We start from the raw sequence: 27,390 nt of genomic DNA on the forward strand, positions 1-27,390 counted from the left end.
TGGCCACTGCTGGCTTCACTTCTGTTCCTGTTTGTATGGCAAGAGCCAGCTTCATGGCCGCACTGGCTACTGGGTGTGGGGGAGAGCCCCTGAACTTGGAGTTGGCAGCGATGAGAAAGGGATAAATGGCATAGGACAGTATGAAGGAATTTAGCACCTGTGGAATCATGGTGAGCCACTTGTCACCCCTGTCGTAAGCTTCAAGATGGCCCGGTTGCCCGAAGAAAAGTGATACCCTGTTTTCTCAGCAATGTGCCCACTTCTCTTCTGACATTACTTACTTCTGTAAAATGACCCTATAAAAGATGAGGCCTTGAGGTAGGGTGGAGGGGGGTCTTGGGGAGCGGGAGAGGACTAAATGTCCATTAGTAAGGAATTGGGGAAGAAAGAAAAAGAAGAGTTTCCTAATGTAACTGCCGTTCTTTAAACTCGACGTCTCCATGTTCGTCAAAGCTTCATCATTTTCTGGGTCTGGGATCTGGGTTCCTTCAGGGTCACTGGATTTATTTCAGTTGGTGCCTGAAATGGCTGGAAACAGTGTGCCTGCAAAAGAGCTATTTTAGGAAGAAATAAGCCTAAACTACCCCCCTCCCCAATACACACCACCTTAACCTTAACCCCAACCCGCAGAACCCAGTCTACTAAGAAGCTCGTCAGCCCTGGAGACCTCTAACTTGCTGCCTGTTCTGCTGGGGGAGGCCCCCAGGGGCTGGAGAGACCATGGTCCCTTATAACAGAATGTGCAAACTGGGAACTCTAACTCTAGAAGATCATGCAATCAGTTTGGTTGGTCCAAATCTGTCAATGTTTTAATGAGATAACATAGACGAGCCTATAAAATATCTGAGTATATCATATGAAGAAAGGGTAAATATGGCTTCGTAAAAATTTCGATTCGGTGTAAGCTAGGTCAAAATGATAGCATATATATTAACTGATATATGACCAATACTTAGTAAGGTGCCTGAATCCTATGGGCACAGCTTGAGGAATTTTTAGACACGTTTGCACCCATCCAGTCACCCCCAAATCAGGAAGCTTCCCAGACCCCAGTTGGTCCCCTCATCCACCCTCCCAGTCAGTAACCCCATGCAAAGGTAACATGTATTTTTGCTTTGGGTCATAATAAAAAGAAGTAGAAACTCTGAAAGAGAACCATTCTAGCTGGGAAGTTATTTCTGGGCTCTATCCCCTGCTCCTGGCTGGACCCTAAGAAAAAAAGGGAAAGGAACCAGCTGGTGATGTGCACCTGGCCATAGAGGCTGGGTACGTGACCATCGCCAGAGACCCGGGCAGCTCTCTCTGAAATGTCAGGGCTGCAGCCCAAGTCCTCGTGGGTCACTGCTATTTACAGTCAACCTTTCTGGTTTGGGGCGCAGGTCCCAAGGAGGGCTATTTTCAGCAGGGTTGTGGCCTGCAGGGCCTTCTGGGTGATGCATTAAACTGGTGCGGATTGAAAGGGAAATCGTCCAGCAGTCTACTTCAGATGGCTTGATCTAAAAGAGCAACGTGATTGTCGTCCCTGAATCCAGGCCCTAGACAACAAGTTAGAAGGACATGCTTCTGGCCCCTGGCTCAGAGCCTGGTTAGCAGCGGGGAAGCGGGAGCTTTACGCATCTTCTACTTCTCAGCCCTCAGCTGGGGAGCGCGGACAATGTCATCCTCCAGAGCCAGCCGCCACCCCCTTCCTCCCTCGCGGGATGGGGCTGCAGAGGGAACTTGGAAACAAATCCCCTAACAGGTGCGGCAGCCCCCCTGCCGACGCTTCCACCCCGAAGCCGAAGCCGGGTGCTGCGGGGCTGAGCGGTCCGGGCAGCCAGGCTGCAGGCCCGGAACCTGGCACAGCCCGGGGAGCCGCGGACTCCGGGACGGGACGTGGGGGAGGGCAACGTTCGGGAGAAAGGGCAGGTGCTGGAAAGCCCAGGACCCAGGGGAAGAGTCCGACGCGGGGCCTTCAAGGGCACCGCGGCGGGAGCCTGCGCGCCCTGACGTCCGACGGCAGACACGGGATTGGCCGACATGGGCCCCCGCCCCGCCCAGCCCGGAGCCTTTTCAAGGCCAAGGCGGCCAGCTGCGGTTACACTTCTCAGCTGTTGCGGGCAGCGGGACGTGGGAGACTCCGGCTCCAAGGTCAGTGGGCCCCTGAAACCCGACTTTATACCTGCCAAGCGAGGCGCATTGCTAGAGCCGGTGTGAGGCGCCTCGTGAGCAGGGGTCCGAGGGCTGCGGGCGGGACCTCGGAGGACAGCGGTAACAGCTCTCAGGGGCGCTGCTCCCGGGTGAGGGCTTCGTGGTGACCCCTAGATGAGCCGCCAGAGCGCGCGCCCTGCGGCCCGCTCTTCCCCGCCCACAGGCGTAGGCGACCGACCCCCGCAACAGCTCTGCGGTGAGGCGCTGCTCTCAGCACCTTGCTGGTCGGCTTGTTTTGGACGGCGAATTAGGAATTTTTCCTAACGGAGTATCTAAATGCCTCCGCATTTGGAACCTTAACCTTCAACTAATCCGTTCGTTTCTGGGGATGATTTTCGACCTCAGCGGCATCAAAACGATGACTGGGGGATAAATAAGTGGAAAATGAACATCTTGAGGGTCTCGAAGCTAATTACTACTTAACCCAACAGCTGGACCCAATTTAAATTAGCTAATACTATGGCTAGAGATTCATTTCTGAAATCACGAATCCATTAATCACGAGCCACGCAACTGTTTTGCCCCCAGCGGAGGTAAACCTGTTGCCCAGTTGGCCTAAATGTACTTCACCTGTGGCAAAATGTGTTTCCTGTTTGCTTGTTCACGTGGTTGGCTCCCGGGGGCTTACGGTCAACCCTGCTTTGGTCTCTTGAGTGGATGGCTGCCCGTGTTCTGGTGGGCGTGGAGGGTGACATGTGCCACCAGAACAAGCCACCCTCCCTCAGCTCTTGTCGGTGTTGCCCTTTAGACCTTCCCTCCCCCGCTGCCCTGGGCTCTGTGACCTTGAGCATGGGGTCAACTGGAATCACGTGAGGTGGCAGTTAGCGCCCTTGTGACAAGGTTATGCTCCGTCAGCCGCTGTGCTGTTTCCAGAAGTGCCACTTCTCTGTTTTTGAATTTGTGTCCTTGTTCAGCTAACTCTGCTCAAAGAGAAGAACACAACCACCACCAGTACTTGGCAAGAGGGCTTCCTGACTGGGCAGGCTCTGAGAGGATATTTGGGTGGTGGTAGCTGTGTGGACGCTCCACTTCCGCCTCCACACTTAGAGGTGCTTTTCCCCCAAACCCAGGCTTTAAAGTTAACCCTTCTGTGGGCTAAGGCTCCATTTCAGCGAAGAGCATGAGGGCCACCTGTCTCCACAGACTCTGCCAGTTCATGATGAAATCCTATCCTTAGAGAACGGGCCATAGGCCAGGTTCGTTTTCCTAAAGGGGTGACCGAGGAAGGTCCAGAAAATCATGGGTTGGTAGGTGGGATGAGGAATGGGGAGCCCTGAGTATTCAGAGGCAGGAAGAGGACTGGTTCTGAGATAGAGGCCCCGGGTCTCCATTTCCACCACAGCTTGGAGCAGCCATTTCTCATCTATGTGTCAGCTGGGAGTTCCTGCCCACTGAGCCAGGAATCCTGCAGTGAGCCAGTCCTGAAGGTGACTCTTGGAGGTCACTCCCACCCCTGTCTTGAAGCCACACAGAATTCTTTCCTTGGTCAGGGAAGAAGGCACCCCACTCTTCTAGAGTATCTCGCAGAACTAGATGGTTCTTAACTGACTACCTGTGAGAGATGTGTCTGGTAATGGTTGTAAATGTATGATATCAGGAGCCCTAGGAAAGGCCTCTGGTTTACAGGGAAGGACTATAAATATCTCCTGCTTGTGACTTTCTACTTGCCGAATAGAACAGAGGTGACACTGGTGCCCAGGGGTGGCAGTATATCTAGCGGTGGTGAAGTAACTTGAACCCTTTGCTCTCTGGGAGAACTGGGAGGGGGCAGACATTTTCTGCTGGCCTAGTAGGGGATCATGGGTATTTGTTCAGAGTGTTCTGTGGAGCTGCTCCAACCCCAAGGATGTCCCCGTTTTGGGGTGACTCTCTGGAAGAAAGCTGACCCGTGGTCCTCCCCTTGCCCTCCACTGCCCTCCAGCCCCAACGAGTTCAAACACGTGGATGCCACATACAGTTGGATCAGAAATAACTCGGAGTCAGCAGAAAGGCACTCACGGCATCTTTATCCAGAATATTCAGGAAGACCAGGAATGTCCAGAGGTAGTGACAGAACCCAAGGCCTCCACATAATAGGATGTGACAGAACCCAATAAAACCCTTAGACTAGGACCCAGACTCCTAGTATGCCTGCCTAGTAGAGAGAGAGAAAAACAGCTCTTGGGCACTGTGACCAAAGGACTTATGATGGTGGTTCTTATTGTTTAACGGAGAGGGCTAGTAGCAAAAAACACAGTGTTATTGCCTTTTGGTGTGAACTTGCAGCCCAGATAGAAACTTTCCCTGGTGTGGAGCCCAGGGATTCTGCCAGATTGTAGCCCTGATGCTTTTCAATACAGTAGTCATAGAGGAGTTCTAAGTGAGGGAAACAGGCGGACAGCTTCTTTGGGGTGAGGGCTAGAGACAACATCCCTCCTCACCCCTGCAGTCCCTACTTCTGTATAAGGGAGGAGGCAGATGGGAGGAGAGAGAAGACAAGCCTCTGCCCCTCCTCCTTAGAAAAAGGCAGGCTGGCCTGGAATCCCCTGCATGGCCGGCAGGCACATTGGGTCCCTGTGTCTGAGTGGAGCAGACAGATGACAAGGAAGGAGAATGGCTTGTAATATTCCAGGAGTGTGGGGAGTCACATGCCTTGAGGGGACACTCCTGTGTCTAGGAGCTGCTATGATAAATGCACTTCTGTGGTCTGGGGAGTCTGAGTGGAGGGTTCTGTGGAACTCCCAGGTCATAAATCACAGGTGCTTTCCATCCGATTACTGATGAGTGCAGGGCTGTCTGTGAGGTGCTGTGGTCTGAGAAGAGCCCAAATCCAGGGCCCAGGACACACCTGGGTTCAAGTCCCAGCTCTTTCAACATGTCCCAAGACCTGAGCCTTTCCTTAGCCTCTGTTTCCCCCATCTGCAAAACAATGCTTACTTGGCAGGATTGTTGCAAAGATTGAAGATGTTGTTTGTAAGGCCCCTTGCATGGGGCATGGCTCATGGTGGGAGTTCAAGAAGTGTTAAACAAACACCTGACAGGCTTGACTGGGCATGCAGGGACAGAAAGGATGTCCCAAGTGGAAAGGCAGAGCAAAGGGTCAGAGCTTGGTGAAATGCCAGTAGGTGAGGGATTGTCAAGCCGGGATAAGGTCCCCTGATAACAGGGGTCTGGAGAAGAACTTAGGAGCCCAAGTAGTTAAATCCATTTAGTCAGCTCAGATGTTGGTTTTCAGAACATGTTCAGTGGATCTGAAAGTATGCAATGGGTTTCTTCTAGAATGTAGTCTCACTCTTAGATTACAAATAAAACAATTACATGAAACATTTGAAATGCTAAAAATATAAAACAAAATTAGCAAACATTCAGAGAAAGGGCAGACAGTGCTGATTAGGATAATCGGAGGTGGCTTTTGGGAGACAGTGGTAACCCTCCCATTGCCTTGGGGGTCATTAGGGAGAAGGAGCTTGCATACTGTCAGTGCTCACTGGCAGCTTGTCACTTAATTCTCACAACACCTGGGGAGAGGTCTCATTGAGCCCATTATATAGATGGATTTGCTAAGGCTCAGATTCCCAGACCCAGTAGTGAAACTTTTTTTTCAAATGCATAAGTGATGGCCCCATTCTTGTGGAAACTCTTTCAAAAGATACAGCCTGGAAATCTGGACTTCTAACACACTGAACAGATGATTTACTTTTTAGCTTGTTACTTTTTAAAAAAAAATTTTTTTGAGATTTTTATTTATTTATTTGACAGACAGATCACAAGTAGGCAGAGAGGCAGGCAGAGAGAGAGAGGAGGAAGCAGGCTCCCCACTGAGCAGAGAGCCTGACCTGGGGCTCCATCCCAGGACCCTAGGATCATGACCTGAGCCGAAGGCAGTGGCTTTAACCCACTGAACCACCCAGGCACCCCGCTTGTTACTTTTTTTAATCATAATGTTATACATGCTTATTTTTACAAGGGACACAAGACCGATTTCTATTAAGAAAAATTAAAAAGCTGCCTCCTCCAAATCTCTTGTTCTCAAGTAACCCTTTTAGCAGGTTGAATAACTAGTATGAATAACCATCAATACTTTATGTCACATAAATATATGCAAATGCATATATATTTATACTGTTAGAAAACTGGAACTACTCATTCTCATTACTATCCAAGTAGTTTTTCCTTTTAATGTAAAAAATATGGCATACGTGTTCACCCAGTTGAAGTTGAGGTAGTTTAGACTAATTCTTTACTAGCCATGGAATATTCCAGTGCCTGAATGTGCCACCACTTAATGCAATCTCCTTCTCCCTCCGATGGACAGGTGACTTCCAGGGTTCTTCTGTCTGTTTGCCACTACAAACGTAATCCTCCTGTGACTCTCTTCTTATATACTGGCAGCCCTATTTCGGCAGAATGGATTTTCAAAGTGTGATGCTGGGCCAGTGGCTATGCATCTGTTAATAGAGTTTTCTTTGTTCACTTTCCAAAATGGTTATAGCATTTCACTGAGCAAGTCAGGTGGTTACAAGCCAGGATCACAGCCAGTAAGGGGCGGGCTCTGCAGAGCTGCACCCTCTCTCACCTCCTGCCTCCCTACCCCTCCTCAGCATTACTCAGCAGGAGCCTTTTAAGACCAAAAGAAGGCCTATCCTTGCCCTTTGCATGGGCCTTTATTTATTGCTCCCTCCAGCTTCATTGAGATGTAACGGGCATGTAACATTGTCTAACTTGAACATGCACATTGGATACAAGTGTCTAGTGTAAAATGATTGACGTCACAGCATGAGCTAATACCTCTATCCCGTCACGTAATTACCATTTCTATTTTGTGGTGAGAACATTTAAGATCTCCTCTCTCAGCAACTTTCAAGGATATCATACAGTAATATTAATTATCACTGTTACACTATACCTTAGATACTCAGAAATTTTTTACAAGTAGAAACAACCTTGAACCAACATCTCTCCATTTCCTCCAGTCCCCATTCCCTAGAAGCCACCACTCTGCTCTGTTTCTCTGAGTTTACCTTTTTAGATTCTGTGGGTTGTCATACAGCATCCTTCTTTGTCTGACGTATATCACCTACATAAGGTCCTCAAGGTTCACCCATGTTGTAGCAAAGGGCACGATGTCCTTATTTCTCATGGCTAAATACTACACTGTTGTATACATACATCTTTATCCATTCGTCCGCTGGCAGACACTGTGCTGTTTCATATTGTGGCTATTATGAACAATGCTGTACTGTACATGAAAATGCAGATTTCTCTTTGGAGTACTGATTGTGTGTCCTTTGAACATAGAACCAAAAGTAGCAATGCTGGATCATATGGTAGTTCTATTTTTTCATTTTTGAGTTCTCTCCACACCGTTTTACGTTCCCGCCAACAGTGCACAAAAGTTCTCTTTTCCCCATATCCTCACAAATAATTTTCTTGATTTTATTTTTGTACTGAAGTATAACTAACATGTTATACTTGTACTGAAGTATAATTAACTTTGTGTACTGAAGTATTTTTGTACTGAAGTATAATTAACATGTTACAAACTAACAGTGTTAGTTTCAGGTGTGCAACGTAACGACTGAACAATTCTGTACATGACTCCGTGCTCACCATGGTAAACGTAGGCACCATCAGTCGGCAAACAGTGCTTTCAGTATTACGGACTAAATTCCCTGTGCTGTACTTTTCATCTCTGCAACTTATTTCAAACCTGAAATCATATACCTCTTCGTCCCCCACCCATCTCCCTTCTGGCAACTACCAGTTTGTTCTCTGTATTTGAGTCTGGTTTGTTTGTTTTCTCTTTTCTTCCTTGTTCAGTTTTATTTCTTGTATTCCAAAATATAAGTAAAATCATGCGGTATTTTTCTCTGTTTGACTTATTCCACTTAACGTTATACCCTTTGGGGCCATCCGTATTGTTGCAAATGGCAAGATCTCCCCTTTTATGGCTGAGTAATATTCCTGTGTGTGTGTGTGTGTGTGTGTGTGTGTGCGCGCGTGCACGCGTGTATACACATACCACTCTTCTTTATCTGTTCACCTATGGATGGGCACTTGGGTTGCTTCCATATTCTGGGCTATTGTAAATAGAAGTACAATTTGTACATATTGTAAATAGAAGTACATATTGTAAATAGAAGTCTTTTTGAATTAGTGTTCATTTTCTTTGGGTAAGTACCTAGTAGCAAAATTACTGAATCCTGTGATATTTCTATTTTGAGTTTTGAGGAACCCGCATACGGTCTTCCACAGTGGCCACCCCAGTTTGCATTCTACCAACAAGGGTGCAAAGGGTTCCTTTTTTTCCACGTTTGTCAATACCTGTTATTTCTGGTCCCTTTGATTCTAGCCACTCTGATAGGTATAAGGTGTCATCTCATTATGGTTGATTAGCATTTCTCTGGGGACTAATGGTGGTGAGCATCTTTTCACATGTCTGAGCACCTTCTGTATAGCATGGGCCCTTATTTAATGATCTCCACAGGAGCAAAATTTCCGACTTGGAGCAGCTACGTGTAACTGGCCTGCAGAAAAGCTCTTGCTCTCCAGCTCGGGGTGCCCAGGGCAAGCAGCAGGCCTGAGAAGTCCCTGAGGAGGGGGCCTAGAAGGAGAAGGTATCAGGGCCAAAGGAAATGAGGGTTCCTGGGAGGAAAACATAGGCACAGAAGGGGTTCAGTCTGATAGGCAGGAATAGGCCCAGCCTGCCAGGCCATCCTCACGAGACTAGGGACAAGGAGGCTAGGGACAAGGGTCCATCTTGGCTAAGCACGCCCAGGAAGGCCCTAGGAGACAGCTTGACTCAGAAAGACAGCCTGAGGGGCAGGCCAGAGGGTGTCACACAAAAGCATCCCTGGGAAGGACCTTGTGGGACTCCAGGCAGACTCTATAATCACCCCCTTGGACCCGTCCATGTCGCTGGCGGGTGTTTGCAAGTGTGTTCAGTTGATAATTCAGTCATAAGAAGTGAGGAAGCCCTCAGGCCACTTCCCTTGGACGAAGCTGTTTGCTGAGGTGAAGGGAGAATGTCCTCAAACCCTGTGACAGCAAGTAGAGGGACTATACAAATACTGTACTCATTTTTCATCCTTATTATTACTTTCACTTTAAATTTGAGAAAAATGAAGACATGAAAGGAAAGTAAATTTCTCAGGACAATAGAGAATTGTAAGTGGCAGAACTGGATTCAAATCCAGACTTCCTGGCTTCAGAGCCTCTGGTCATGGTGCTATAGCGGCATCTGTTCATGGCCACTAGTTCACTGTCTCCTTTGGTATCCAAGGAGGGTGAGCCCCCAGGGAAGCCCAATGAGAGGATTTAGGAACAGGTGGATGGTCAGACAGTTGCCACCCTTTCCAGTCTAGACCTCTCTCATGAGGCCTCAATCACGTGAAAATATATCCTGGGGCACCTGGCTGGTTCAGTCAGAGAGCCTGTGACCTTTGATCTTGGGGTTGTGAATTCAAGCCCAATGTCTGGTGTAGAGCTTACTTAGAAAAGGAAGGTCATTCCCTCTGCAATACCTCCCAGTTATCTCCAGTTCAACCTGATCATCCTGTCCTAGCCTGTACTCCAAGCCTGCTCCCCAGCCAGGATTCCCAGTGAAATCCTCAAGTCAGAAACCTGGGAGTCTTCCAAGACTCCTTCATGACTCTCATGCCCACATCTGACTGGTCCCAAAAGCCCCCTGAGCCCACTCACTAAGTATCTTGGACCTTCTTCATTTATCTCCAAGAAGCCTTCCCACCACCATGGCTGAAGCCTGGAACGTCTCCTCCCTAGTTTATTCAGGACACTAGGACCTGATTTCCCTGCCTCTAGACCCCTCTCCCTTTCTCACCAATTTACCAATTTAGTAACATTAGCCACAAGAACTTCTAACACTTACTGCCTGTTCCCTCTATGTCAGCATTTGTGCTGAGGGATCATTTAATCCTCACAAAACCTCTATGGGTAGGTCCTATGATTAGCCCCATCATACAGATAAGGAAACTGAGCAGCACTTCTCAAACTGTCTGCAGCAAAAGCTGTCATTAATTTCTAATCCATCACAGACCAATACATTTATAAAACATGATAAAGTACATGATACGTAATAAAGTACATAATAAAGTACAATGACTAGAAAAATAAAATACAGGCATAGAAAATATAAACTTAAATTTTCTTAATCAAAATTTCTCTGTCAACATGCCAAAAGCATTCTAAATGCTAACCCTCAATTTTTTACCTTCTTGAGAAAAATCTCCTTGATATATCAGGTAGACTTGGGTCTTCTCCCCTGTTAATTATCTTTGCTCATGTCACTTTTTATTCGAATGATCTGTTTTTACAATGATCTCTCTCCTATTCCAGACCAGAAGCTTCTGGAGGGCAGCCCCAGAATCTGACACAGGGATTGATTCTCTGATGTTGTTGAATGGTTGGATAGACAGCCAGACAGGTGGACAAATGGATGAATGAATGAATAAATGAGATTCAGGGCTAGCTCTCAGGCTGCGAAGTGATCTTCTCCATTGTGGAGGCTGCGTCCACACTTTGCATAGGCCACTCATGAGTGGTTGGGTTGGCCTCATTCAGATCTGTCCCTGGAAGCTCCAAGTATTCTGGCATCTAGAATCAGTCAGGGTTGTCTCCACATCATGGGTTTTCCTGGGGCCTTTGGGGATAGTCAGCCACCACAAATCCTTGGCAGATTCAGTCCCGGTTTAATCTAGCTCTCTAAATTTCAGGACAATTGTTTTCCATAGAGTCCTTCCAAAGCCAAATTTAGATCAGTGACTGTGGTGCAGGATGCCATGCCCTCACCATGAAGATTTTGGACCTAGGCATAGAACAGGGGTAGAATTAGCCTTCATTCCTCCCTTCCCTTCTGCAGCATTCACAGGTCGATTAAATCTGGTGTAGGCTGAGGGCAGTGGCTATTCTCCCATCTGGAAGATGCCTGGAAAGCGCATGGCCACAAAGAGGCCATCAGGCGGGCTTCCATAGCCATCTGTTTATGGACATGGGTATGTGGTGTTTAGTGACTGTTTCTGCTCGGATCTTTTGTTGTTTGGGACCTGGTACTAGTCACGGGGCTGGTGGGGGCAAGCAATACGTTGGTCTGACTAAAACCAGACACGCACAGTGTAGCTGAGCAGTGTGGGCTCAAACCAGACCAGACCATGCCCTCCCAGGAGCTCCCACGGGGCTCTGGCTCCCTTGGCAGAACACCTATCCTGTGACTTGTCTTGGCCCAGGAGGGGAGTAGGTTACAACTGCGGACTGGGAGAAAGGACTGCTGGCCTTGAATCCCAGCATTGCCACTCACGAACTTTGTGGTCTGGGGCCAGCTCTGTTACCTTCCTTTACCTCCATTTGCCTGTCTGTGAAATGGGGACAGTAAGCGCATCAACCTCATGGGTGTGTTGTGAGGACTGAAGGGGGGTAATAACCACGAAGCCCAACATGTAACAAGGGCTTCACAGGAGTTCTCCCCTCAGACGGTGAGCACTGTAAAAACTGCCCCATAATAAGCACTTAAATATTTATCAAACAAATAAATAAAAAGATACCTGTCTTCACCTCACTGTCGTGTCTTCCCTCTCCCTTCATCACTGCCCACCGTGACTCCTTTCCACCTGAAGCATGTTGGTGTCATTCACGGTGACTTTGGCCCACACATCTGACTGCTTTTGGAAGTCCATGGTCAGTGGTATTCCTAGAGGGTGGAGGAAGCCCTGAGGGTTCACCCTCTGGTGTTGCTTCCCCTCTGGGGGTGGGGGAGAACGATGCCTGTGTGCTGGTTTGCACCTTGGCCCAGAGCTCCCAGTGGAAACGCTGACTGAGAAAAACCATTCAGTATCCCTGAGAAACCACGAGGGACCAGGGCAGCTAGAACTGGCTGGCCGCTGTATTCCTTGGGAGATGAGGGGGTCGGCTCCATCCCAACATACTGTAATATTGTTTATTATTAAATCTTCTAAGTAAAAACAGGATCCTCATTTAAATGAGTGGCTACTGAAACACCATATGTGCTTTTCCTTTATCTGTGTGACTTTGGGCTTTTAGTTGACCTCTCTGTTTTTAAGTTCCCTCATCTGACAGAGGGCAAGATAGCTGCTCCTTCGGGTTACTGTGGAGAAGTACCTGGCTTTGAAAACACTAATTTTGATTCCCCTCCTTATGAAAATGTGGGAAAATGTTTAATGATTACTGTTGTCCAATGGTGAAATGGGTTGCCTTAGGAAGTGGTAAGATGCCCAGCTCTGCTGGTGTCTAAGGAGGGCTGAAGGTATAGGAGTGACTGCATTCAGGCTGAGCTAAATGACCCCTTCTGACTTGGGGTCTCTATGTTCATTCTCTCTTTTACCCAGCATTTATTACAAATCTTCATGTGCAGGCCAGTGAGCTTGAGAACCAATAAAAATTATGACCCCATCCTATGGTCTTTGGGTCTTGTCTCTTCAAACTGTAGGATCAGTTCTGAGGGATGTCCACCCTTGCTGGAGCTCTGCTGAGCTCCTGACACAGTACTCCCTACATGTGAGGGAAGGGAAGTAACTAAACCATCGCTCCCCTTTTCTTAGGATATTTCCAAGTTTTCTAAGTATCCTAAATTCTTTCTCTGTCCCTTTGAGATGTATATAAATCTCTTTAAGAGAGCCTCCAGCCAGTTTTACAACCTAGAAATGTTTTTCTCAAGAGCCTGGGAGCCATCTCTTTGAAATGTACACATTAAGGAAGATCTGCCCCTGGCAGGGGGAGGTGGGTGATGCTAGTGGTTCAACTTAGGTGCCAGGATCCAAGGTGTAAAATTACCTGCTGTCGAAGAGACAGGAAAAGCTTATTTTTCCTTTGGCCAAAGGCAATTAGCTAACACAAACGGCCACCCCAATTTCGGGTGAACTTGGAGTAAGCGCTGTGTGACAAATAGTGCTGTCATGTCTTACCTGAGTTACCTCGAGAACATGTACGCAGACAGGTTCTATCAGCCTGGTTCTCTAAAAGGGTAAGGTTTTGTTTTATTTTTGCAATTTCTTTAGTGGACTGCCTGGGAGGTGCATCACAGCCTGCCTTAATGCTTGGTGATAAAGATTCTTTCCTGTATTTTGTGGAGAGGAATTTCTGGATGACAGATTTTAGATAAATTTCTCCGATACCCAACGCTGGTTTTTCATCTGCCTCTTCCTTCCCCACCTGCCTACTCAGTCAAAAGATTCCTGATGGAAGGAAGGACATGCACGTGAGGCTTCATGCTTTGCTGGGAGGCTCCATCTGTTAGCTGTGGGACACCCTGTACCAGATCTCCCTGGGAAACAGGCGAGGTCGGGCCGTCTGGGCGCCTACGGAGCTGGCCTGTTAGGGTTGAGAGACGAGGAGCCTGCATTGGGCTGCTCTTCTCTTGGCAGCTTGTGGAGACCCAGAACCTGAGCAGGGAAATGCTGAAATCCAGCCTACCAGGCTTGCCTGGTTGCTTTTATGATAGGACTTAAAAATCAGTAGCTGAAAGGGATGTGTTTAATGTAATGTAAATGGGTTTTTTTCCCCTAGTTTTGTAAGATAGCTTCCTGGGTCAAACTTGACCCTAAGTTGGCTTAGATACCAGGCCCGAGCTTTATAGCAAATTAAAAGTGAGAAGTGCTTGGGAGCAAAGGAGCCAGGCCAGAGGGGGAAATGTGCCTGGGGGAATAGCCCAAGGAAAAGGTTACTCTCTGGGAGACCTACATGCATTGTCTGCAGAGAGATAAGCAGGAAGCTGGTAAAATTTCTTTCTTCTGGAAATCAGGCAAAGCATAGCTTAAAAATAAGTCAGAGAAGAAATGTTTATTGAGCAGCTACTATGTGCAATGATCTGTGACAGGTAGGTAGGTTCTTGTACTTGAAGATTTTAGCCGTCGGATGGGAAGAAAGCGCATAGTAGGCAGTTCCTTATCCTGACAAGAGCTACCGGACAGTTGGGCTCACCAACAGGTGTCAAACACCTGTGCAGCGTACGTGGCAATGAGTGAGCAGCCCAGGAGTGCTGTGGGAGCTCAGACAGCAAGCAGTCACCTTGGGCTAGAAGTTTTGTGGGGATTGAGGCACCAGGCGCTGGTTCAGACACAGGAAAGATGGACAGTAAAGTCCAAACTCGAGGGGCAGTGAGAAGCAATACTTAACCAAACTGCAATAATTTTACTGAAACAAATGAGTATGGCTTATGGCGCCAGCACAAAAACACAGTAAGTAAACTGATTTTAAGTTTTTTAAATTTAAATTCAACTTAGTTATTGCATAGTGTATTATTCATTTCAGGGGTAGAATTTAGTGATTCATCTGTCATAGAACACCCAGTGCTCATTACATCACGTGCCCTCCTTAATGCCCATCACCCAGTTACCCCATCCTCCTACCCCTCTCCCCTCCAGCACCCCTGTTTGTTTCCTATGATTAGCCGTCTCTTACAGTTTGCCTCCCTCTCTGTTTTGATATTTTAAAATACATCTCTCCTATATAGGATATATTTGATATATCTGTACTAGAAATATGTTAGCTCTATGCTGTGTGTGTGTTTAATAAGAGATCGATCAAAGAGCTCAGTATGGAGCTCTAGAGCTCTTAACCTGAAAATCAGGCTGGTTCACTGTGTCCCGGGTGTTCTGCGCCCCACGGCAGACCCTGAATGTGTGTGTACTGGTGCTGTGTGAGCTTTCATAAAATTCCCAGTGAATTTATTTAGTTGACATTTGCCTCTTTCCCCCAAAATAAGTCCAAATCCTGCTCCCGGGGAACACTGGCCACTGGGTATCCTAAGGCTGAGGGAAGCTGGCTTCCGAACTTCTCCACTGCCTGTGCCCCTGGGCCCATCCACTCGCCCTCTGACTGGCCCAGTTCTCTGGCCTCACAGCCCCCACTGTGCCCAATCAGCTGACACCAGCATTCTTGTGTGGGTCCTGGCAAGCCTAGAGTGGCTTCCTCGACCAGCAAGCAGTGCTGAAAGCATTTATTAAATAAGACTACTGAGAGCCCACAAGTACCAGGTGCTGTGCTAGGCAATGATGATACAGCGGTGAGCAAAAGAAACCAAGTTCCTTGCTTTGGAGGAGAGATAGTCAGTACGCAAAGCAGATAAAATGAGAGGTGGGGATGAGTGCCAAGAAGGAAACGCGAATGGGGTATAATTCAGAGAAACTGGGAATGATGCCTAACTTCAAGCAAGCTGTCAGGCAGAAAGAACCACAAAAGCCAAGCTTTAAAGAAGAGGCCACTCCCCCTCCTAAGGGTGTCTGGATGCTGAGGCCTTTGTCCCTGGAGAAGCACCATAGCTGTTCCGGCGCCTTGTCTCCTCTCTCCGACCATCTCCTCACGGAACAGTTCAGTAGGTTATACTAATGCCTATGGCAGGCAGAGAATCAAAAAAATCCAAAAGCTTTGCTGGAAGCCTCAGATTGCTTTAGGCATCAAAACTTTGGTCCTGGTGGCTTCACCAGAGATAGACTGACTTACAGAACCACCACATTTGGAAACTAGGCAAGCCGAAGCACGACCACTTTGGCACACATGGGCTATCTCTTACATACCTTTCTCCAGCTTCACCTATGCCACAGTTACCCACCATCTCACCATCGATGCAAGTAACAAATCAAGCCTCTTGGAGGCAGAGGCTCCAGCTGCAGATAGTGCTTAGGGAACATATGGGGGCTCCCGGGTCACAGAGTCTGTAAGACAAAGCAATGATGTGCTTGTGCAGCTTTTCACAGACTAACTTTTTGACACACAGCAGAGATATCATTTAGTCACAAGGAAAAAAATTTTTTTTAAATTATTTATTTATTTGACAGAAAGAGATCACAAGTAGGCAGAGAGGCAGACAGAGAGAGAGAGGAGGAAGCAGGCTCCCTGCTGAGCAGAGAACCTGATGCGGGACTTGATCTCAAGACCCTGGGATCATGACCTGAGCCGAAGGCAGAGGCTTTAACCCACTGAGCCACCCAGGCGCCCCGGAAAAATGGTTTTATTGCAAGCCTGGATCTGGGTCTTTGGGGAGCAACTGCTCCCAGGGTCCCTAGCCTGTCTGATGAGACCCTTAGTTCACTCTCACTCTGAAGGTGATCAGTTGGGATCTCAACAGTGAAATTCAGTGTTTCTGTGTGTCCCGGAAAGAGAGTAACATAGAGGCAAGGAAGCCGGAATTCTTCACGTCACCAAAACGTTGAGACTGTGTCAATCCTCTACAAGGAATCCAAGCAAAAGCACTAGAGCTCCAGGGCTGCTTAGCCTGTGGCAGGCAAAGCCTCCACAGGATTATTGGCAGGAATCCTACGTCACGGTTCAGATAAGAGGACAATATTAGAACTCTTGGATGTGTATTAATATTATTACTTCCGGAAACAATATAGATAGGACGTGTCAAACTGACTGTTTTGAGTCAGACACCCACCTGCACATCCCTCTCCTGTGGAAGACCTGTTGAAGAGCAGCAGTTGTCAGTGGGGCGCAAATGACACCATGCCCTCCTCTTCCTCCTGACTCTGCTCAAGATTGGCCTTCTCAAACAGACTCTGATGTGAACACATGTCAGTGTCCAAGCAAGTTAAGGAAAGAAAAATAAAGATCAAGCCATATGAGTCAAGCTCAGACACAAATAGACTTAGTCTGAGGCTGCCCGAGCTTATTTTTTTTGGCCCTTATGTTTCCTGAAAGGAATTTAGATAAAGCTTCCTTTACTCTGATGAGTTCTATGATAAACCTTGCCTTTCTGCTCAGGGAGGAGACGGAGGGTGTGGACGCAGCTAAAACAGAGCCGAAAGGTATACATCAGTGCTGCCGGCCACATGCAAGAGCCAGCAAGTAGTGGGACAGTTCTCGGAGGAGCCCTCACCTACTCTTGGAAGGAGACCAATAACAGCCCAAAGTCGTGTGATGAGATTAATTAATGTTGGGCCAGTCCAAATCCCTAGGACAACTTTAAAAAATGGCCCATTTATCTTGTCTGAGGCTTACTAATTTCTGTTGCCTTTAAGACTTAGGGAATTGAGGGTGCCTGGGTGGCTCATGGGTTAAGCTTCTGCCTTCGGCTCAGGTCATGATCCTGGGGTCCTGGGATCGAGCCCTGCATCAGGCTCTCCGCTCAGCGGGAATCCTGCTTCCTCCTCTCTCTCTCTGCCTGCCTCTCTGCCTGCTTGTGATCTCTCTCTCTCTGTCAAATAAATAAATAAAATCTTTAAACAACAACAACAAAAAAAAGACTCAGGGAATTGTCTTTAGACATTATCACAGAAGAAAGGCTCTCTGATTTCCTGGGTTAGCATAGAAAAAAAAAAAGTCCTAAATTTTTTCAAGGACTCTGATGCTTTTGGTTGATATATTCAAGTTTCTCCCTAATATTGCTCAAACAGATGTTAAATAGAGAGTTCTAGGTGGAGATTCTGGAAGCATAAAGTTCATAGACTAATCCCAGTTTCCCAAATACAATCCAGGAAGAAAGTGGACCTCAAAAGGCTGCTCTTAGAATTATGTGGTGGGTATTCAGGACGGCACGTATTACATGGAGCACTGGGTGTTATATGTAAACAATGAATCTTGGCACACTGCATCAAAAACTAATGATGTATTGTGACTAACATAACACAATAATAAGAATTATGTGTAAGGCTATGCCAGCCTCACCTTATTAAAAGTCTGTCTTCCACTGGATGGCCCAGGTTTTTAGCCACAGCCATACACATCAGGGGGCTCTTTGCTGGTGCTAAGCTTGGAGGATCTTGAGACAGAGTCCTTGGAACCTTCTAAATATTAGGGAAAAAAATTCCATACTCCCTGTATTTGGGCATCACAGAGAGTACTTAGAGTGACCTGTTCTACTGTCCCACACTCAACAACCCACATTAAATAGCTCCCTGCTGGGTGATGCTGGAAGTGGTCCTTCCCATCTCTGGGCAATAGCAGACGTAGCAGGCTATCTGTCTGGGCAGGGGCTTATCCTGATTGTCATTCTCTGTTGATACTGTATACATCTAAACAAACACTTCCATATGTTTTCTACATTTTATGTGTATCTCAGGCTGTCCTTCTAATATCTGATTCTTCCTAAGTATATATTTTAGTGGTTCTTTTGTTAATGATCTTCTCTTATTACCTTTTTCATTTTTAAAAGATAGTTTGACTCTGTGACCTCCAATTCCTCCTGATCTTTGACTGAGAGCTTGTTGCCTGATCTTCATCTGTAGGAAACCAGAGCCTAAACTGAGTATACTTTCCTTAGAGAGGATTTTATTCTGCCTCTGCTGGGAGCCAGGGATTGGGGGGTCTGGTGACCTTGGACCACTTGCGCCCCTCTTAAGGGTTCTAGCTCACTAGGGCAGTCACAGATAGAGCTCTCCACCCCACTGTTGGTATCCTGACCTTAGTGCTCACATGGACATCCATCCTCGACCCAAACCTCCTCGCTTGTTAGCCTGAGCTCTGCCACCAGCTCATTTGCAAGGAGCGGGGTGCGAGGGTGGGACTCAGAAACTTCCCCTACTTCTTCCAAGCCCAGGAACCTGACCTATTCAGGCTGTCCTCCCTGTGCAGTGGTGGGGTCCAAAGGAGCACCTGGTCTGTCACACAGCCAGCAGCAGAAATTCTCTGTTTATTTTCCCCGTATTCTTAACTGGAAAAAATGGCCATGGACTTCATGCAGTTGGACATTCACAGTGTCTACACCTCCCCACATCTCCCCAAGCAGTAGCAAGGGGTATGGGTGAGAAAGGAAGAAAGAGAAAAACCAAACCAAAAGAGAGCCACAGTGCTTCCTGTAGTCCTTTCTCTTGCCCGGCCATCACTGGGCTGTGGCTTGGGTCCACCCCGGGAGCTTGTCTGATCCATTTTCTCTGCTTTCAGACACTCATCCAAGAGGAAGGATGGCCAGTGCCTTCTCGAAGTTGCTCACTGGCCGCAATGCTTCTCTGTTACTTGCTACCATGGGCACCAGTGCCCTAACCACTGGGTATCTGCTGAACCGGCAGAACGTGCGGGCCGAGGCTCGGGAGCAACATAGGCTGTTCCCGCCCAGGTAAGAACTCCACGTGTCAGCCAGAAATCTGCTATCCCCTGCCAGAAACTGTCAGCAAGGGTCCTTCTTGTTGCTTTTGAGAAGGACCAGATCAAACTGACAATCACTGTCGACACGCAGGGAGCACAGTGGCCTGTGGTGAATCCGAGGCAGTGCGGTGTCATCATTCCTGCCCAGAGCTGGGGAGCTAGTTGAATAGTAATAATACTCACGATGAATATCGGTTGAGCACTCTGATGTGTGTTAACTGCTGTACATGGGAGTGTCTGTTTTATTCATCTTAGCATCCCTTTGTGATAAAATGGAGACTTAGAACAATGAAGCAGTGCCCAAGTTCACACACCCAGTGCAGCCAAATGCAAACCCCAGGACCCCGATCCCAGACCCACACTTCACTCACTGCTGTCCCACCTTCTGGAGAATGGTGTTGTAGTACTGATATTAAGTACCAGCTTTAAAGGCCACTGCAGATGGAAAGTGGGAAAGTGGCATGAAGATGGCCAGGAGTTCCCAGTCCTTGGCTCCTCGCCACGGATGAGACGGCATGCACTGCAGAGTTGGCACGCGGTGCTGACTCCACAAGGTCCCACAGAGGCAGGTGTAGAGACAGATGAGGAGGACTTGCCGTTCTTCTCAGATCTAGTCGCTGGCTCTTGTGGGGATCCAGATCTCTGAGGGAATTATCAACACCTACCACGTACTTCAGGAACTCCTGAAGGGAGATGACCTGTGTTTGAGCCTGTGGTGGTACAGAATCCCCTTTGTTTGGTCAGTACACAGCCCGGGATCAGAGAGCGCCTCGCTTTATTGACTTCTGTGTACCATTCCGACAGATATTTACAGAATGCCTGTTTCAGTAGCCAGCCACTCCTCTCGACAGAGCAGAATCTGCTCTCTTGGAATGTCAGCGTAGAGGACAGATAAATAATGGAATTTCTAGGTACCTCTACCTGCAGGTTTCCAGTCTCTCCACCACAGACCTAAGGCACCACAACGTGCTTGTTGCATTTTACCAGATCTTCTGGGTTAAAAAAAAAAAAAGGCCACAAGGGATGTCCATTGATTTTGTCATTTTCACTGTATCTCCACTTTCCAATAAGCCATGGTGTGTGGGCTCCTGCAGCCAGCAGCATGGGATCCTTAAGCAGGGCCACGCCCCTTTTCTCGGGCTGTTCTGGGGACTGTTTTTCTTTTTTTCATCTGGCTGACTTAAGTCAGGACTCCTAGCCACGTGTCCCCATGCCCTCTGGCTAAAGACAGCCTGGTGGCAGGACAGCCAGAAGCCAAGTCCTTTCGCAGGCCGCCTCCCTCAGGCGGTGCTCACTGAGCGGCCCTCTCCTCCGCCTGCAGCGCAGACTACCCTGATCTGCGAAAGCACAACAACTGCATGGCCGAGTGCCTCACCCCGGCCATCTATGCCAAGCTCCGCAACAAGGCGACGCCCAACGGCTACACCCTGGACCAGTGTATCCAGACTGGAGTGGACAACCCTGGCCACCCCTTCATCAAGACTGTGGGCATGGTGGCTGGTGACGAGGAGTCGTATGAGGTAAAAATTGGCTGCTGATTCCAGAATGGGGGTGGGGGGATGCTCTGGGTGCGGAGTCCTTCTCTTCTCTGCGGGGCCGGCATTCGTAAAGGGAAGGCAGCTGCAGCAGAACATCTGGAATGCTTTCTGGAACAAGGAGGGCTACCGCTTCCTAGGGACAAGGCTTCCTTTGCTTGCTGCTCTGGTATCCCACTCATGGAGGATGAGTTCCATGACAGGGCTCTCTGAGATTGTCAAGGGGATGAATTGGTACAGAAAAAAAAAAAAATCTTGTAATTTATTGGTGATATGTATTCACCAATAAGACCTTAGGAGATGGTGTGTTTGTGGCTAGACTTCATTGAGGAAGAAGGACGGTCTGTGTCTTCAGCTTGGGAATTACTGATTATTGTAGCCTAGATGACTGAGTTCACCAAGTCTCTTGGAGGAGTCCTATGATCTCCGTGTCCTCATCCTTGGGACAGAAGCCTAGAACGGTCTGCTGCTAGGGCAGCACTCGTCACAGAGCAACCTCGACACCATGACAAGTTGCAGGGAGCTGAGGGAAGTTCTCTGGGAGAACAGCCATAAAGAGGAGGATGGGTCCTCCTGAATGAACAGGACTGGTGGTTCATTCACATACAGCAGTGTGCTACCCTGGCTCCCTGGACCCAGTTTGCCCCCGCCCCCTGCCCACCCACTTCCCACAGCCCCTAAAGGTGGCAGGTCCTCTGTGGTGACTACTCTTAACATCATTTTACCTAAAGGATATCCCTGAAGCTTTTTTTTTTTTTTTTTTAAATAGATTTTGCACAAGATAGTTTGGGCTATGGAAGGACCTCACAGGGTGAGAGGTGCTGGCCTTGCCCTGACTGCTGCTGTGCACTTTTCTTGCAGTGTAGCTGGTTTTCCGTGAATTTATTATTTTCAAACCCTAGAACCTGATTATCTCTTTTGCCCACAAAACTGCTTCTGGCAGCTTCTTTTATCTCATAAGGGCAAGAACTGCTGGGGGGAGACACAAGATTTTCTGGCTCAGTCTCATGGCAGTAAGCTTGGCAGAATCACTAGGGAGGTGGCCTGTTATTATTCGTTGACCATCAATCTACCACCTCCGTTTCCTGCGTGGTAACACTGAGAATGACAGAGCAGGGCATCAGCTTTGGCCCTCAAGGTAAGAAGGGGCAAATGAAAGGAACCACCTTTTAATAGATGAATCAATTAAAGTGGAAACAGATGCATCTTCCCTTCTACAGGTGTTTGCTGACCTTTTTGATCCTGTCATCAAACTAAGGCACAATGGCTATGACCCCAGGGTGATGAAGCACCCCACGGATCTGGACGCATCCAAGGTAGGCTGCAGACCCCTCTGCTTTCCCATGCAGCTGGCACTCCAGAGCCTGAAGTGAGGAGCACCTGAGAGGAGGGCGACTCCCCCTGGGTCAGATGCCCTCTGCAAGCTCTGTGATGGCCCTTGCGCAGCACACTCCCTGGAGGGGCAAGGAGAAGGTCAGAAACTTCCCGAAGTCTTTGTTTTCTTTAATAAGGGCCAGTAGGGTGGTGGTGGCCAGGGAGAACCCTGTCTTTCCTAAAGCAGTTACTTTTTTTTTCATGCCACACCTAGTGTGGTAAAGGACTCTGGATGGCGCTGCATAAAGTAGCTGTGCCCCTTAGCTACAGTGCCCCTGCCCCTGAAATTCCAACATGTGTCCAGCATGTTGTGCACAGGGTCTGAGGGCCCCCTGCACGGGGTGCTGCAGGTCAGTGGGGTGGACCCCATGGTGGTGGTGGGACTGTAGTTGGCAGCTGGCCGTGGTAACCCCATGCTCTCTCTGCTTCGGCAGATCACCCATGGGCAGTTTGATGAGCGTTACGTGCTGTCCTCTCGGGTGCGCACAGGCCGCAGCATCCGCGGGCTGAGCCTGCCACCTGCCTGCAGCCGGGCTGAGCGAAGGGAGGTGGAGAACGTGGCCATCACAGCCCTGGAGGGCCTCAAAGGGGACCTGGCAGGCCGCTACTACAGGCTGTCCGAGATGACTGAGCAAGACCAGCAGCGGCTCATAGATGTGAGTGGCCCTTGACCCATCTGGCCTGGCCTGGGATGGGGCTGTGCCTGGAACCCTAATGGGCACCATGAGACCTCATGGGAAGCTTGCTGGGACTTCAGCCTGTGCAGTATAAGGAAGAAAAATGGGAAAATGAGGCCTTAATACTTTAGGTCAAGCCACAGAAATGGTCTGTGTTTAAAATCAGAGGAAACTCCACTGTGGAGCTGGGGGGTTGCAGATCCATGGCTGGAGGTTAAATGGAAGATCCCTTTGCTTATTGAAGATGGTCTCCATTGCCACACCCAAATAAAGTCCTAGAAGCTAGGAAAATCTGGAAAGGAAATTATCGAGGTGGAAGGCCTTCCCTGACTCCTACTGGAGCCAGCTCTGGGATTTCTGTTGCCTCCACGAGTCCTCAACAGCTTCCCTCTAACACTAGGGAAGACAAAACTCAAGTCCTTTTACTTATTTTCCCTGTGGTCCAGCTAAAAAGGGATAGCACTTTCAAAAGTAACTTTTAGATAGAACTTAAAAAAAAAAAAAAAAAAAAAAAAAAAAAAAAAAACCACCACAAAACAGAAACAGTATCTTGTCATTTCATAAGATGCAATGCCACAAAATATGCCCCATTACCAAATTGAATGAGCTAGCTTTGTGGTCTCTCTGGGCCTCAGTCTCCTGGTCTCTGCAGCTGTCAGGCCCTTGGCCTGCTCTGTTAGAGCATAAGCCCTCCTCGGCCTCCAGCAGCCACTTGTGGTTTCCAGCGAAAGGCCACAAAGTCTGTTCTGGCTAATGTCTCCCAACCCTTCCACTTAGATTGTAAAGGACTTCCCTCTCCATATCTTCTTTACTTCTTACCTCAGTGTAATCAAATTTAAATATATGATATGCATATTTATGTTCTTACTGTATACACACAGAAAAACAGTCTCGACACTGGTTTTGATACGAAGAGTACTTTCCTATAGTTTAAGGCACAACTTGGGAATCGTATGGGTCGAGGTTTGAATCGAGGCTCTGTCACTTCCTAGCTATGTGATACTGGGGAGGTTGTTTTCTCTGAATCTGTTTTCCTCACTCATAAAATGATTATATTTGCCTCCTAGTGTTGTGAGGATTCAAGAAAAAAAAAAAACATAGCATAGCATAGAGCAAGGTGAGCATTGAATTAATGGTAGATATTTTTATTTATAATCCATTGTTTTACATCTCCAATACTTGTTAGTGAAAGGAAGGATAGTAATAAGAGATCCACTAGATCCACTAATGCCGGACATGTAGAGAATGGTGGCTGTGTATACCAGCCTTTCCAGGAGCGTGTCCCTCACTCACTGCCTGCTCCAACACTGCATAGCATTGGTGCTGGTGGATAAATATAATTCATAGTGATTGTTTCCATCTGGGCTAAGCCAGTGGATTTCAACCTTAGCTGTAAGCTAGAATCATCTGAAGAGCTTTTAAAAAATCCCACTGTCCAGGCCACACCCCATAACAATTAGGACAGAATATCTGGGGGGCAGGAACTGGGCATTCATATTTAAAAAAAAAAAACCCAGGTTGTTCCAGTGGGCAGCCAGCCAAGGCTGAGAACCACTGTCTGACAGACCTGGCACATGTAGTTGTGTCTGATCTCATCATTTTTTCCTTTCTGCTTTGTCCGTTCTGGCCTGCAGGACCACTTTCTATTTGATAAGCCAGTATCCCCCTTACTAACATGTGCTGGGATGGCCCGTGACTGGCCAGATGCCAGGGGAATCTGGTATGGACACAGCATTTTCACATTTGCAGTGTGTACAGACGATCTCCTTCAGATCACCTGCTTCTCCTAACCTGCAGTTGCTGTGAGCCGCAGCTGACAGCATGCCCGGCTTGAGTTAAATGGGGGGGAGAGAGACTGTAGAAATTGTGTGTGTGTGTGTGTCATTCCACAGTATGGTGATGTATCTAAGATGTGTAAGAATGTTCGCTGGTTTGCATGAATTATGCATGAGAAAGACTATTTTAAGAAAAATTAGCTTCATATTATTTGACCTCACAGAGAATCTGTTTCATGACTTTAAAACAAAAGAGCAGAAAATGAAAAGTTTCGAGGACTTAAGCAAAACCCTACAAGGAAGAATGGATATCGAGTATACACGTATTTTATCTTGGCCAAAGTCCTCAGTCCACTTTGATTCCCGTGTACTTTGGTAGGTTATTCTGACACTCTCCGAAGGAGCTGCGATAAGTGTGTTCGTGAGCAGATGCTCCGTGTGTGTGGATAGGCAGGATCTAGGCAGTAAACATATGTGAGATCTTCTGCATCCCAAACCTCCTGGGCTGCAGGTAAAAAACTTTCTTGAAGCGCCACAAGATTTTGGTTGAGCCTCTTAGAATACTCTTGTTAGTGTCAAAGCCAAATGTTATCCATAGCTGAATTATTGTCCTCCTTGTCCAAGGACTGGGGAAGATGATATTCTTGTTGGGAAAAAAACAGTACATCTTTAAGGGTTGGAGTTGGTCTTGTTGTTTGTTCTGTCACGGTAACATTATTTTGTAGCACTTGTTCAGGCACAGTAAAAAGCTTAGGGCTTTGTAGGAATGAGGAAGGTGAAATGAAGCAATGAAGCCACAGGAGTAAAGGGAATCTTCATGTGTTGAAACAAATGGATTTGACACGCAACGCCGTATTTCTCCTTTCATTAGGCATAATTATGACAAGACCTTTCTCATCTGGATTAATGAGGAAGACCACACCAGGGTAATCTCTATGGAAAAAGGAGGCAATATGAAAAGAGTATTTGAGCGATTCTGTCGTGGACTGAAAGAGGTAAGATGTTACCAGAGATTTCTGAATTTTCATTAAAATGAAACCACTTCTTCATTTTTAACAGAAGACACTATGGTGATTACCAGGATGAGGCTAATTTTCTTTAGGATCATGGCACTCTCTAAGGGCGGGACTACCAGGCCAGGGCTTCAAAAATAGGAATTTACTAGTTAAAAAAAAAAAAGTCTCCTCTGCCCTTCTCCCAAGTCCAGAATGGTTCAGGGAAGTCTGTGGATCATTACTTATGATCCAGTTTCCTTAACAGTGCTCTTGGTGATTCTAAGCATATAGACAGTACAGGATGTAACTATGTTCCTAAGTAACCTGACCACAGCCTTACCTGCTGAGAATTCCTACATTCTCCTATTATTCTCGTATGAAAAGTAACAGCAACGGACATTCATTGAATATTTAGGATGTGCTAGTACTGCATTCAGTGCTGTACCTGCTTCATCTAATTTAATTGACTCATTTTAATATTTGGATAGAAGTATCCTTTTCCATTAAGGAAGTAATATAAATTTGCCTGAATTTCACTCATGGCAAACATACAGTACACATGTCTCTCCCTGGTGTTGCGGATGTACCAAGTAAATGGATACTTAAGAACTCCGTTTGTTCACTGCTGTAGGTGGAACGCTTAATCCAAGCGCGAGGCTGGGAGTTCATGTGGAATGAGCGACTAGGATATATTCTGACCTGCCCTTCGAACCTTGGCACAGGATTACGGGCTGGTGTCCACGTTAGGATCCCAAAGCTCAGCAAGGTAATGTTACGCAGTCAACAGTCCTTTGGAGTTCCACCAGGATAAACTCATATGTGACTTCTTTGTGGAGGGAGAAATCATCACCATTCGGTAACCCTTCCTTCATTCTGTAACCCAACATAGATTCTAAAGACACTTGTATTAGTGAGGATAAAAGATTAAGGGTTGTAAGAAAGAGGTGTGGCTTCAAGAGTAACAAGTTTAAATTCTCCTCACTACAAGTCAGGATGGACAGGTGAGCTGCTCTGCCCTGCTCCTGGGAGTTCCTTCTGTCTCTGCCTCTCCTGGTGGAGGGGATTCTCCCACTTTGGCCTGCATCAAAATTGCCTGGAGGCTTATCAAAACAGATTGCCCACCTGTAAAGATTTGCATTTTTAACAAATTTCCAGGTGACTTGATGCTGCTGGTCAGGGAACTGCACCGGGAAGACCATGGTCTTAGGGCACCGTCCTCTTAGCATGGTCATCGCCAGGCCCCACGTTGCAGCTTGTGGGAAGGGGAGAGAGGATATAGGTGCCACCATGTACAGATTGAAAGCCTAGGTCTGGAAGTGCACACATTACTTAAGTTCATTCTGTTTGCAAGAATGTAGCTAGTGGTCACCTTCTCAGCTCCATCTGTAGAGGAGAAGGAAAAAGCGTTCTGGTAGGCATCCAGCACTTTTGCAACAGCACAAGCCAATCAAATACTTGAAAACCGTTTTAGAAAATGTGCTTCCTACCAAAAACAGAATGAAGAATTATTCCAATGTTAAGAAAATGATTTGATGTCATTTAACATCATGATTTTAATTCTATCAGTGAAACAATTATACAGATGAATAATCAACTCACCAAAGCTGGCATCCAAATGGCAAAAATCATATAGAAGTTAAAAACAGCTCTGCTACCTTCGAGCTGTGTGACCCTCATCAGTTATAGTCCTCTGAGCCTCAGTTTCCTCATCTGTGAAATGAGAATGAAAGCAGTACCTACACTTCAGAGGTTGTTGTAAGGTTTAAAAGTTCTAGCATAGTGCTGTGGTACACAGTAAGTATATGCTTAATATTGA

General features: G+C 47.3%; 1 protein-coding gene and 1 long non-coding RNA gene across 2 annotated transcripts in view; one reads left to right on the forward strand and one right to left on the reverse strand.

Moving 5' to 3' along the window:
• Positions 1–1,889: 1,889 nt before the first annotated feature.
• CKMT2 (creatine kinase, mitochondrial 2) overlaps positions 1,890–27,390 on the forward strand; it is a 31,351-nt gene continuing 5,850 nt past the window's right edge. The window contains exons 1-8 of the mRNA XM_059175375.1: positions 1,890–2,130; positions 19,018–19,189; positions 20,540–20,738; positions 21,974–22,069; positions 22,562–22,783; positions 24,439–24,524; positions 25,451–25,574; positions 26,206–26,340. Coding sequence (XP_059031358.1) covers positions 19,038–19,189; positions 20,540–20,738; positions 21,974–22,069; positions 22,562–22,783; positions 24,439–24,524; positions 25,451–25,574; positions 26,206–26,340 — 1,014 coding nt within the window. The 5' untranslated portion in view covers positions 1,890–2,130; positions 19,018–19,037. The remainder of the gene's footprint in view (positions 2,131–19,017; positions 19,190–20,539; positions 20,739–21,973; positions 22,070–22,561; positions 22,784–24,438; positions 24,525–25,450; positions 25,575–26,205; positions 26,341–27,390) is intronic.
• The window catches only part of LOC131832417 (uncharacterized), a 40,494-nt gene continuing 37,032 nt past the window's right edge, over positions 23,929–27,390 (reverse strand). The window contains exon 4 of the long non-coding RNA XR_009354043.1: positions 23,929–27,284. This is a non-coding gene — a long non-coding RNA (uncharacterized LOC131832417). The remainder of the gene's footprint in view (positions 27,285–27,390) is intronic.

The sequence above is a fragment of the Mustela lutreola genome, chromosome 5 (assembly GCF_030435805.1).
Source record: "Mustela lutreola isolate mMusLut2 chromosome 5, mMusLut2.pri, whole genome shotgun sequence".
NCBI classification, from domain to species: domain Eukaryota; kingdom Metazoa; phylum Chordata; class Mammalia; order Carnivora; family Mustelidae; genus Mustela; species Mustela lutreola.